At 35.2% G+C, this 13,807-nt stretch overlaps 1 protein-coding gene across 1 annotated transcript; it reads right to left on the minus strand.

Annotated features, from left to right (window-relative positions):
* Positions 1 to 695: 695 nt before the first annotated feature.
* LOC149847444 (putative gamma-secretase subunit PEN-2) lies at positions 696 to 5,491 on the minus strand. The gene is made up of 3 exons (XM_089997028.1): positions 5,372 to 5,491; positions 4,012 to 4,308; positions 696 to 1,012 (listed from the first exon to the last, which is right to left on the minus strand). The coding sequence occupies exons 1-3, from the start codon at positions 5,397 to 5,399 to the stop codon at positions 852 to 854; spliced, it is 486 nt and encodes a 161-aa protein (XP_089853154.1). The 5' UTR covers positions 5,400 to 5,491; the 3' UTR covers positions 696 to 851.
* Positions 5,492 to 13,807: the final 8,316 nt, after the last annotated feature.

The following is a 13,807-nucleotide window of genomic DNA, read 5'->3' on the forward strand; positions in this document are numbered from 1 at the left end:
CTTATATCCCCAAGGTTCTATCACTTTAGCTTTCTCACCTACCCATTTGGTCTCTTGAAGACATAAAATATCAATCTTTCTCCTACACATAACATCTACTAACTCTACCAACTTACCAGTTAAAGACCCTATGTTCCAAGTGGCTAACCTAATTTTATGGTCTTGGACTAACTTCTTTACCCCCACCCGTCCAACAAAGTGAGGGAACCCTTGCCTATTTGACACCACACCCGGGCGCCGGTGTGACGCGTCGCTTCTGGGCGACGACCTAGCAACCCTTGCACATTTATCACTGCCTCCGGGCCTAAAGAGTACAGCGCGTCGCTCAGTAGGGAACGCCCCAACGAAATTCTCATATTGGTTCATTTTCATAGGATATGACAAAGTTTTTATGCTGGCTGTCACAGGCCTACCGCAACCCTCCTCCTTTATCCGGGCTTGGGACCGGCAGTGTATAACTACACAGGCGGAGTTTTTTTTACTATTAACATATCAAAATAATTTTATATCGAGTAAAAATTAAAAAAATTTCGTGCCCTTATGTCCTATTTTCCAAAGAAAAAATCAAACTTGCAAGTCAACCCCGCTTCACGTCCTCATGTCCACGTATCTTTGTGAGGTAGACCATGATAGGAGAGTTTTCCTTCCCCTCCACCCGAAAAAAGAGAAAAAGGAAAAGAGAGAGAGAGTTTATCACATTTCAAGGAGATCGGAACATTGTAAATTTTCTGAACTTCACTGTCTTTCATGGACATGACCTGAAAGCTTCACATAGAATCCATTAAAATTTGGCAGTATCCTACCATCTCACAAGCAAGGAGATACCAAGATTTACACTGGGGATAATAAACTCAGTTCCATGCTGTTAGCCCAAGAGCATCTGCTACGTTATACATGACAAGGCGCTCCCAAACAGGACCAAAGAGACGTTCTCCCCCAATAGCAAACGTTAATGCCCATGAGCAAAGAGCAGCTGTGAATAACACAAACCCAATAGCTGACCCAACCACATCTGCAAACAAGTATATGATCACCAGTAAATAGAATACCATGAGGCAGAACCAAGCTACATTCACTAATTCATTAACAGTTTAGAGAATTTACATTCACTAGTTCATAACAGAGCAAAGCTACATTCGCCCAACTCCTGAATGACAAGGGTGGCACAAAATTTCCCTAATTCATAAACAGTTTGAAGCATTAAGAATCAACAATCTTCACTAATTGTATAGGATTATACAGTTGATATAAGATGCTTCGTGAGCTGGTCAGAATTCAAGCATTACGTATTATGCACTAAAATGATACACACACACACACACACACACACACACACACACACACACACACACTTGCATGTGTGTGTTTCTCCCAGTGAACGGTAGATCTTGATGGCTGATGCCACCACTCCATTTTGTGCTCAAATGAAAATGGGCTCGAAAACATCACTCTTAGCTAGCTTCTGTAGTTTGACTGAAAAATAAAGTTTAGAACAAACCATTGTAAATGTATAAAATTTGACAGATATGGAGTCAAGGATCCCTGATTCCTAGAAGTATTAACACTTAATTTGCTTCTTCAACTTGTGATTCCAATCAGGATGTATTTGGATAAAGTCCAAAGGTGGAAGGAAGAAGCCCTCTCTGACAGAAATCGGCAGAACAAGGGTTTCCATAACTGTGGGAACCTAAGTCACACGGACTCGGCTATAAGGTCGACGCACCAGCGTCGACATGCCCCGACACGGGTGAGGCTTCGGAGACGGGACGGACACGGTCAACGCACTGGGGCCGAGTCCATCCACATTTTGAGCTCGGTCAACTTTGACTGAGTCTATTTTTGTCTATTTTTAAGGCAAAAGACATAAAAACTATAAAAAAAAAATTGATCTATACATATATATATAGCCATGTCCTCTAATGGGCACAACTTTGACCGAGTTATATATATATATATATATATATATATATATATATATATATATATATATATATAGCCGTGTCCCTGTGTCCAAAATTTTTGAAATTGCTCCGCACCTGTACTTGTACCTGTACCCGTACCCGCACCCGTGTGACATAGGTGGGAACCCTAATTACCATCAATCTTCATGGCACTGTGAAGGTTGATGAGGACTCATATCCATCCATTTTTCAAAATCCATGCAGAATGACAGCTTCTGTGCAGAAGACATGTAAACAACCAAGCCTCTACATGGTAAAAGGGGAACCCCTTTTCCTGTTTCCCAGGGTTCATCCGAACAGACTCGGGATAATTCACTGAAAGCTTTACGCCAAGAATCTCTAAACCCTGATTTGTTTGGTGGATTGCAGGGTTCTATCGCCCGCTCAAGCAGTGATGAGGTTTTGGAGCTTGCCAAATGGAGGCAGCTGCAATCAGATAGTTGGCAAGCCCAAATCTGGACATGATAATGAATGATCACCAGCTGAGATGTAGCAGCTGGATGGTGGACTGCTGGTAAATAGTTAGATTCACCCCATCTCACGTGTCCTTTCTTCAAAGACAGCCCACTGTTGATTCTTTAGATAAACACTATGGGTTCTTCAACTCTGTTTAAAAGCATTTAAAGTGATCTGACTTCAATCATGAACTCACTGTGATCAAGAATTTTCATTATGGCTTCCATAAAACTAAGTAAAAGGTTATCATTTCATAGAGACTCATTTTTATTTATCCATTTTGGAAGAAATTTTAAATTACTTTCCAATAAATGCAATCACTTCATTTCCAGGCCCGCTAACCTGATCCACTTCAATGTCTAGCATCCTTCTCCCATTTATCAACATGAAAGGCTTGCTATTATGTCAATTCACAATTGACTAGTAGTATTTATGATTCAATAACTCCTTAACACTTGTAATATCATTTCTTTTAATCACTAAAATATGAAAACTGGAAAGATGTTAACCTTCCCACCCTCCCCAAAATGACAACTAATTGCAATTCTTCCTACTATATTCTTATCTTCCCTAATTAGACTACTGATTGACCCATGCAAAATCATTCAAGATATCTATATTGAAGTTTCCTTTTCAAACTCATTTTCTATGATCCAAATCTAACTTTTCAGACCTGCATCTATTCAGGTCTATGCAGAAAAGCTGAATAAGTATTTTGCATTTGTATACAGGAAAACATGCTTCTCAACAAAGTGAATCACATCAAATATCAGCCCTTAACCAAAAGGGTTGCATAGTTAAATTTTTAACAATTGTGTTGATTTGATAACTGTATGACCAAATGATCAGAAGGGCTTTCAGTTAATCATTGCCTCATATAAGTGAATACATCTCTGCCAGAAAGCACACTTGTCAACAAATGTCTGAACCAACTCACAGGCATTGCTACAAAGAAACAAGACTGTCTCAAGAAAAATGCCTTGGATGTGGAAGAGAAGAAAGCATTATCAAACAGTTTCACACATATTAGTGGATTTTGTGAGCATTTACTTTCAGTGTTGAGGGCCTTGAGGCAAAGAATGATCTCACAAACTAATCATAACATGCTGCTAGCCAAAAAATGGTGCATCTGTGTGGAAAATGAAGAAAGGGTTCAGCCAAGGACCAAGCCAAAATCAAAGAACAATAAAGTAACAATGGATCAAATGTAAAACTATAAAGAAAATTAGTAACAATTGACCATCTATTTCTGCACTCTTAATATTCCAAGCATGCACTGCACTGCACTGAACAGATTTGACTATAAAGAAAATTAAGGGTAAAAATTGTAGATATTCCCCAATTTTATGAATTGTCAGCAGTTAAAATTTACATAACAGGAAACAGTTTTCTCCTAAATCCATGCAGTTCAAGCCAAAACTTCTTTTTTTCATTTTAGTCACTTTTTTACCACTCTACATGTTGATTGAAATAAAATGGTCCACTATAACACCAAATCTTCAAGCTAACAGAAACACCCTCAGCAAACAGTACTCAAAATGAATGAATAGATCTAAAATCTGTTAGTGAAGTGGCACCCAAAAGAGTAACTTACAGCGACGAATTTGAGGATACAATGAAGGTGATTTGGTTAAAACAGGGATAAAGTAGAAGCAGTTAACAGCCCAAAGCCAGGGCAGCAGGAAAAAACCAGCCTTGAAAAAAGTCCGAGCATATTTTAGTGACTCTTGCTCATCCAGACCAATGGATCCATCAATAGTAGGCCAATTGCGAGCATTTGGGGTCTGGGAAAAGGATGGAGGAATATCCAAGCGGATTTCCCGAGTTTCTTCTAGCACCGAAATATGTTCTTCTTGAGTTCGCGTATGTCTCTGCAATAATTCTGAAGATTCTGCAGCAAAAATTACCAAGGATGACACTGTACAAGATCTCAAAAGAATCCTTGAAAAAACAACACAAAGAATAAAGGAACACAGGAACAAACAGAACAGAAAATCCAGTCCCTGAAACTATCAACTTAAAAAAGAAGAATTAAAAAGAGAAATCTAGGAAGAAATGCCTCTAGCAGAGTTATCAGAAAATTATTCAAAAAATCCATAAATTTCTGAGAAGGGCTACCCAGAGAATAAAAAACCAATAAAAATAACAAATGCCTTCAAGAAACACCATGAAGTTTAGACCTAACAACCCAGAGGAATTCATTAAACTGAAAAAAGTAAAAAGGATGTAGAAGAATCAATTCCTTCCAAGTTTCAGTAGGAATGAATATTAAAATTGTCCAAGGGGGCAGACAAGAATGAACCCAAACAAGAAAGAGAAAACCTCAAATTTCCTAAACAAAATCATTAAATCTCCTTGGAAGTATCAACAAACTTATTGCTTAAAGAGATGACAAAAATAGTCATTACAAATATCCTGAAAAAGCACCAAAGATCAGCCTTCAGACACCCATCAACCCCAATTAAGAAAAAGAAATAAACAAAGAAGGAGATAACCCAAAGAATATCTAACAAAACCCATCAAACTTATAAAAGGAAACCTAAAGTAAAGCAGATGACTAGAATCAATTGCCATAAAATTCAGATAAATAATCCACGAAGAAGCATTATGGGAGACTTCCAAGAATCAGAAGTGCCCCAAAAAGCATAAATAAACCAACTCATCAATGGGGGTGCTCGAATACACCCACTTATCCAGAAAAAATGGCAAAATTAGGAACACCACCAATGGCTTCACAATGAAAAACACCCAATTTATCTGAGTTTTCCGGAAAAGCATTCGCAGGCAAGGAGATATTGAAGACCCACTTCCTAAACAACCCGAATTTTTTTACAGAAGGAGAAAAAACCCAATATCGTGTTCGAAATTTGCCAGAGAAACTCATAAACTATCATAAGTAAAAAAAATTCCAACGAAAATGAAAAGGGAAAGACGAACTAAGATCAGAAGAATACCTTCGTTAGGCGGGGTGACCTCCGCCATGACCAACTCTCTCTCTCTCTCTCTATGGAGAAAAATATCGGCGCAACTAATCTCCGATTAATTGATCAAAAAATCGGCGTTGAAAGGATTTTTTTATTTTTCTAAAAATCTGACCATCTACATTATTGATTTTATTGGAATGTACTCTTGGAGAGTCCGATTCTGACACGTAAATAAGTTTTATAAGATTTAAAAAAATTTATGGTTTTTAAATTTATTTAATACTTAAAAATAATTTATTTATTGAAAAAACATGATCTAATTAGCTTTTTCTAGCAAATATTTCAAGCTGAACACATGTGGAAAGTGAGAGCTCGGCTGAAAATTGTTACATTTCATATATATATATATATATATATATATGTGAGTAATGGTATTATACCCGACCTCATCCCTGCTCCACCCATACCTGATAGTTTTTTTTTTTTGAAAATCTGACCTTACCCATGTGTTCTGCATGATCGATTTACTAGATACGGACTCTTGGATCATGCATTTTGGATGAAAAAAATGGTTTTTGGAACCTCAAAAGTTTTAAAATTTGTAAACCGTTGATTTTAAAACCTTATAAAAACCTATCCACCCATCGGAATCAAATGATCCAAGACTAGATTCCTATGAAAACAAGCATGTGGAACACATATGTAAGGTTAGAATTTCAAAAAAAACACAAAAAAAAACTTAAAAAGACCGATCTGGTCGGTTATGGATGGCATTGGGTAGTTTGCTATTATATATATATATATATATATATATATATAGAGAGAGAGAGAGAGGAGTAATGGGTAGGTGCTAAATAATACGTGTTAAATGTGTTTTTCTGCTCTCTAGTGTTTTTTAGCAGTTTTGACCGAGAGCCAATTCCTAAAAATCAAATACATAGATCACATATGTATAATTAAAAATTAAAAAAAAAACATGAAAATTGCATTTAGCATATTTCATTTAGCACCCACCCATTACTCTCTCTCTCTTTCTCTCTCTAGAGATAGAGAGGGAGAGAGCAATGTGCTAGGACATAGGTGCAACATCTTTGAATGTCCTGCTCATTTAAAATTGTAAGAAACATAAATATTAGAAAAAACATGCACCCTAGTGTCACAGTGCACACGACCCAAAGCAACCACGTCCCCTTATTCCCTAACCTTAGTTTTGCCTTTCTCCCCTCTCTCATTCACCTCCTGGTGTGAGTTTTATGAAAATGATTTTTAAAATAATATTTTTAATAAAAATAAGTGTGAAAGCTAGACACCAAATAATAAAAACCGACTCGCACGAGTGGTGAAGTCTAGGTCGATCTCAGAGAACGGGAGATACTTGTATTCAATTACACAATCTACACTACTATTTATTGCTAAAAAAATAATTAATTAAATAGTTAAAGGAGTATAACCTTACGTAGAGGGCTTAAACAAAATAAATAAATGATTTTATTACAGTCCTAATTAATAAATAAGAGAAATAAAATCCTAATCTAAAAAAAAGAGAAAAAATCTTCAGTGCTCAAGTCTTATGTGATCCCTTCTTTGAATTGATTTGCTTTCCTTTGTCACTCATTCTTTAGGTAATGCTTGTTTTCTTGAACTTTTGATTTTTTGAGGGCTCTCTAAGAGCTCCTTGAGGGCACTTCTGAGAGCTTGAGAGGACCTCAGAGGGTACTTCGAGGGCACAAAAAGAGCTCTATTGCACATTCGATTGCTCCCTGCAAACAAAATCAAAAGCAAACCACAGCAAAAACAAAGCAAACTACTACAATCTAATGCTGAAAAATCAACAAAACAAGATCCGACTAATTCTATCAAACCACTACAAAACAAAATAGTTAAACTAACTAACAGATTATAAACCACTTCAAAAACTAACTACTAATTAAATGTGGACGAATACTAATTTAACTAAACACGGTTGAACCTAAATTAAGTTCTAAATGATTGATAGTTAAAATATGTAGATGCCAATTTAATAAAATATGTTAATCTAATTGACTAGGGTTAATTATGAAGCACGTACTGTGACTGAATCAATAAGATAACAAACTTGTAATGGGCTTATTAACTAATGCATATATGCGAAAATAAACTAACTGCATTAATGTCAATGTATGAAAAATAAATTATGTATCTAACCTAAACACTAACAAGTAAAACTACTTAAAATGATCTAAATAGGAAAATATGTTGAACACGGTAGCTAAACAATGTACACTACCTAATTTAAACTACCTACAGCAACCCAATGAAATAACTAAATAAAACAACAACTAAAACAATGAATTGCAACTAACAAAATAGCATAACCAACACGTATAGCTAATTACTCAAATCACGGCTAATACATAGAACTACTAAACAAATACTAACTCATGCAAACAAGTCATGACTAATGAAAATACTAACTGATTCTTAGTTACAAAAACAACATTATATTAGCTAAACTAGTATAAAAAAACAAAACACCAACTGACGTTAACCTATGAAAAATGTTAACTAACATTAGATTAATCTTTATGAAATAACCAACCTATACAAGGATCAATTAATAACTAACTATAGCCAACGTTAGCAACAAAAAAATAAATAAATATTGTGATGCATTTAGCAACTTAGCAACGAGGGCAGTTTCACTCTGAACTTGTTTTACAACATCAAACTCTAACATGTTTAACATTGTAAAAAATTGATTTCTTCACAGCGTGAAGTGTTGTGTTGTTTACCTATTAAAAAAAATAGGGTTGTCTATATCTATGCCTACCTATTTATCATGTATCAAAACCACCAGTACAGATATTCTAATCAGTATCCATTGGTTTGGTTGGGTTTGATCGTAATCGATCTAATTGCAACAGTGAATCATATATATATATATATATATATATATATATATATATATATATATATATATATATATATATATTTATAATATACAACAACTAAAGAGAATAATAATATCTGATCTAATAGTTAGAACAAGCAAAAACAAAACACGAGCAAACTAAACGTGAAAGAAAAAAAACTAAATACGAGAACTCTAGGCTACGAAGATGGGAGAGAAGAGACTCGCCTTGCAGATCACCTCCGACGGACTGGTTGAGAGGAGAAAGTGGTTGATCCCAGCTGCATACACGCCTCCCCGATAAAGAAGGTAAGAAAAGCTGATGAAGACGGGGTTTATAGGTTCGATGAAATAAAGAATAAGAAGAGGAAGAAGAAGGAGAAATAGAAAGAGAAAAAAAAATCGGCCAAGAATGAAGAAGAAAAAGGGAGAAGGGAAGATGGAGGCAAGAGGGCTGATGGAAAAACGTTTTTTCAGCCCTCAAAACTACTATTTATAAGCCTAATTAGGTTAAAAACAAAGTTTTTAAAAGGAGTCCAAAATATTTTTCAATTTTTAAAACAAGTCCTCTCTTAAAAATGTGTTTTTCAAATGGGGTATTTTCTAAAACTAATTCAAAGTAATAAAGTAAGTCCTAGTCTAACTAAATTATGAATTAGAAAAATTTTATCTAATAAAAATACCGAAAAACACAGGGTCGAATTGAAAAATACATGTTTTTCTGAAAATTGAGTTTCAAAGCAATTTCTCGAAAACAATAATAAAGACGAGTTTTTAATGTAATTTTACACTGGATCATGCATAGAATAAGATGAATAAACATATAAAATGTATGCATGATCACCTCCCACCCGACGACCCTTTCAGGCCATTTTTCTGGCACCTCCCTTCTTCTCACACCCTAACTTGCAAAGCTTCCCATTGGCCTATCTAATCTTTTCTTCTAGCCAAGGAAAACCCTTTTACTTTTCTGCATAATATAGCAAGAATAGATGCTACCACCAATCTTGATCATCGGTATCGGTATGATCTTTGTTTTAATAATGTTTAATCTCCTTGAATCAAAAGATTGTTTGGATGATGTATTATTCAAATGATGGTTTCCTTCAATATAAACAAATCTCTCTCTCTCACACACAAACACACACACACACAAAATTGTGATCATTATTTGACCATTTGATAAAAATAATCACATTGGTTAAATTTGATCATTTGATAAAAATGATTGGTGCATTATTCAAAAGGTAATATTGTTCACTATTTTCTATTTTACATAGCTATATGCAATTGAGGGTTTCCATTTTTTCAACTAAACTACCATAGCTTTAATCCTCCACCACCCATCAACACTTGCTTCTATGTGTCCTCATCCCCATATTATATCAATTTATTTATTTAGAAAAGAAGCAATTAAAAATTAATCTTCCTTTCAAAGGTTTCTCCTTCCAATCGTTATATTCGTGGTGGTTACTTGGCTAAGCCAACTTTCAAAATATTAAGGATTTGGATCCAAATCTCAAAGATTGATATTCTAATGTACATTAACCACTTCCATTGATGACTATTAGCATCTGCTAAAAAAAATCATTGTTTTTTGTATAAAAAATTCCTTCATGGGCTATTGCTTTAAAAAATATGAGTGTTTCCAAATTAATAGTTAATTTTATCCATAACCTTCAATTTTAGTTGAAAAGTGCACTAATTTCATTTTTTATTCTCAAACATGAGTGTTTTCAAAATTTTCTATTGCAGTATATTCAGACATAAGTTGCTTGAACTTTGAACACCATGACATGATGTGCATAACCATGAGTTATCTTCGCTATGTATTGCTAAAACATGTTTTGAGTAGCATGCATGTCATTGCATGTTTGTCTATATATTACTGGAATTTTGTTCCTAAAAACATTTTAGCTTGGTCTTGTAGAATTTTTTGAGAAAAGCTTAAAAATGTAGATGTATGTCTGAAGTGATTGAGAACCCTATGCATGCATATGAAGACTAGAGGTATATCTTGTAACACGCCTTCTTTAGGAGGATTACATCTCACTTATGTATTTTGGATAGTTCTTATTATGTGAGATCCTCTCTTTTAATAAAGGAGAATTTTGCTAGTATCTATCGCACCCCTGAGTAGCAGTTACTAAGCATAAGAAGATCTACTTTTTTTTTCTTTAATGAGAAAAAATTGGTGCATGTCACCTTGTGTTGGGTCGTTGCAAGTTCAAACCCCAAATGATATGGAAGCAGATCAGGTCATGCTGAAAATGAGCATTTTTACTATGGTATCAGAGCAAGACAAGAATATATGATCCGATGAATAGAGATTAGATACACGTTGAACATTGAATCATATCTGAGTCAGGTGAGATCTTTAGGTCATATATCACTTTCTATTAAACAAAGACCATAATGATCTAGGTAGGGATTGTGGATAACCTGAATAAGATTTTAAATAAGATACAAGGTTTAAATTTCAATTGATTTTGAAATTTTTCATTAAGTATAACACACGTAATAAGATATCCCAACCCAATTGTTTAATCCTTGTAACGAATTTCGCGGACGAAATTCCTTTTTAGGGGGAAAGGATGTAAAACCCGTAAAAGTTCAATAATTATCAGAATAAATAAATGTTATACTTTTTAGAAATGGATACGATAAAATGATATAGAGTCGATCCAAATGGATCTTGAAATCCAAACTTGATCAACTGGATCCAGTATCTGGATTCAGGTACGATGGATGGATTCGGATTCTGGATGGATCCGAAACCCAATTAGAATCCAATTGGACTTTTATGGATCCAAATATGGTCGAATTTCAATCAAGAGACAAAAATCTAGTTATAAGATTGAGAAGATCTAAAATACAATTCGTAATTGAAACTCGTCGAAAAATCAATTCGTATATAAAAGAATTAAACATGGCCAATAGGGCAACAAGATGAGAAGTAGTGTTGTGGTGAGGTGTATCACCTAAGGATGAGGCAACCTGAGTTCAAATCCCACGAACTACACTCCCACAAATTTTAGGGGAAAAGAAATGTGTCTCTTTGTTAAAAGTGTTATTTTTGGAATTTCTGCCAAAACCTTACTAAAGGTTAAATAAATTAACGTTACAAGAAATTGCAACGAAATATACAATAGTGCATTGGTGGGGCTTGCTACCTTTAGGGAGGAGGTCTATCATTCAAATCCCCTTGGGTGCTAGAGTCTTTTTGAAAACCGTTTTAAAAAAATATATATATAACTCCTCATTAAAGTGGCTTTAATAGAAAAACGCATTTTTTTAAAGAAAGGTGAGGGCTGGGCGATTTTCCCAAAGGGAAAACCCAACCGTCCAGCATGAGGAAGCCTCCCTTCCATTTTTTTGGGGGGAGTTTCCATAATAGGTATTAATGTGGCCATCCGTTTTGGGGAGGGCCATAATGAAGAAACGTTTTTTTCTTTTCTTTTGAAGATGCTTCAGGATCGAGGTGCCTTGAAGGCTCCTCTCTCAACTCTCTCTACCAGCCGTGTGACTCTCTTTTTCTTATCCCTTCCACCATTGCTTCCGGTGAGGTATTAGTGTGGAAGGATTTGGACGTCCACCAGGGAGAAGATCTTACCGTCGGGTTCATGCTCTCACGAGGTAGGGGCATAATCTCTTTATGCATGTGCACAGGGCCATGGGATACCTACATGTATGAGATTATCCGGATATAGGCACAATGATACACATACAGTTTTTTTTCTTCCTGTTTACATGGGTGAAAGGGGGTATATAGCTGTTGAAACGAATATGCATATTTTCTGCAGATGTAATTCCAAATCCATGTATTCACGTTGATCATAGTGTTTTTCTGAATTTCTTGTCCGATTATGCATATACCAAAAGGCTAGAAATTAATCTGCATAACGTCTCTACTAACTGTGTGATACAATATGTTTTTTTTTATGGTGCAAATACAAAAGAAAAAAAATCATGTATGCTTACTGTAGGGTGTTTATCATTTTATCCTGTAGTTTATGTTGAATCTGTATGAAATCTAGTTCCAAATTCTGGACCATATTGCTATATACCACTCAAGATATTTTGGAGTTGCACAAACAAATAAATAAATAAATGGGTATAACCGAATTATAATATGGGCTATAACATGTAAGTTCTCAGGTTATTATGCAATATAGTTTAGTTCATATATATATATATATATATATGAAAATCAAGGTCTGATTATATCATGGTGGCATGTGAGATCACATTTCCTCATTGTTGCGCATATAGCAAAACCTTATATATATTGTGTTAACATTGAACTACTTCAATATATATATATATATATATATATATATATATATATATATATAATTTACAGTCGTGATATGTGTTGTATCCATGATTTAGTTATGTAGAAAAGACATATATATGTATGTGAATGATCGGATAGCATGGTTATTTAGTGCAGACACTGTAGAATTAATGTTTTAGCTATTCAGAACATGTATAATAGAAGGCAAATAGTGATTATTGAATCATATTCTGGTTTCCATTTTAAACTGGTCTAGAATAGGTATCATGTTATGTTGGATCTTTAACATTATTAGATCAGTTAATGTATACAGGGTGGCTATGGTGTTTCAATTCTCTTCCAAATTGAATGTTTTGCAAATATATATATATATAGACAGATATCACAAATTTTAAATACATATATATAGCCTGCACGACCCCAGCCCACAAGGTGGCCCCACCGGTTAGATCAGACGGATTGGTTGGTTTGACCCAGCTTGACCAAAGGTCTACTATACCAGGTCTAGGTGCAGCTATTGCGGCAGGGTGCGCCATACCCTGTTGGCGTGATTGCAGCCTAACAACATCAACAGGGTGTCTGCGTGTTGGTTGAAGCCATTAGTACTCGTTAACTTGGTTTGGAAAGTTGAAATTTTAAACTTAATGACACTCTAGTATAGGTCTGCCTAGTTGAGTTAACATAACATTGGTGTCCTTTGTTTGGTACTCAGACAACCATCCGAATGCACCACGTGTCAATGGCACCGTTGGAAAGCTCACGACCTACACACACATCATCAAACCAGATAGAAAAAAAAAACAAAACAAAACAAATTTCAGCATGTGAATAACATGCTTACATAATGTGTTGGTGGATCTTGCGGTTGTGCTAATCAGCTCGACCAGCAAGCCGTGGGACTCTATCGACCCTACTCGGGTGGTGTGCTGCTATGTTTTGGGTTCATAGTTAGTGTAAGTGTTAGGTCGGCTTGAGAGCTGCAAACCATTGCAACACTACGTGTTATCTCTATGGGGTTGTCGCAGTACTAGCTTGACTTACAAAATGTATATATGTATTTCCTTGGTTTGGTAAGAATTTTTATATCTGATTAATATTTGAATTCAGGTTGTTCACTTAGTTGCGCATTAAGTCGGATTTGGTAATGCTTAAACCTGACTCGAGTTTGGTTCAGAAATATATATATACTTGTTCATATTTGGGTTTTTAAGAAACCTTCTTATGCCTAGTATTAGCTATAGCGAGACCGCTACAAGTTAATGACTCGTTGCATCCCGAC

This window comes from Nuphar pumila, chromosome 2, assembly GCF_984573655.1.
Source record: "Nuphar pumila chromosome 2, dmNupPumi1.hap1.1, whole genome shotgun sequence".
NCBI lineage: Eukaryota > Viridiplantae > Streptophyta > Magnoliopsida > Nymphaeales > Nymphaeaceae > Nuphar > Nuphar pumila.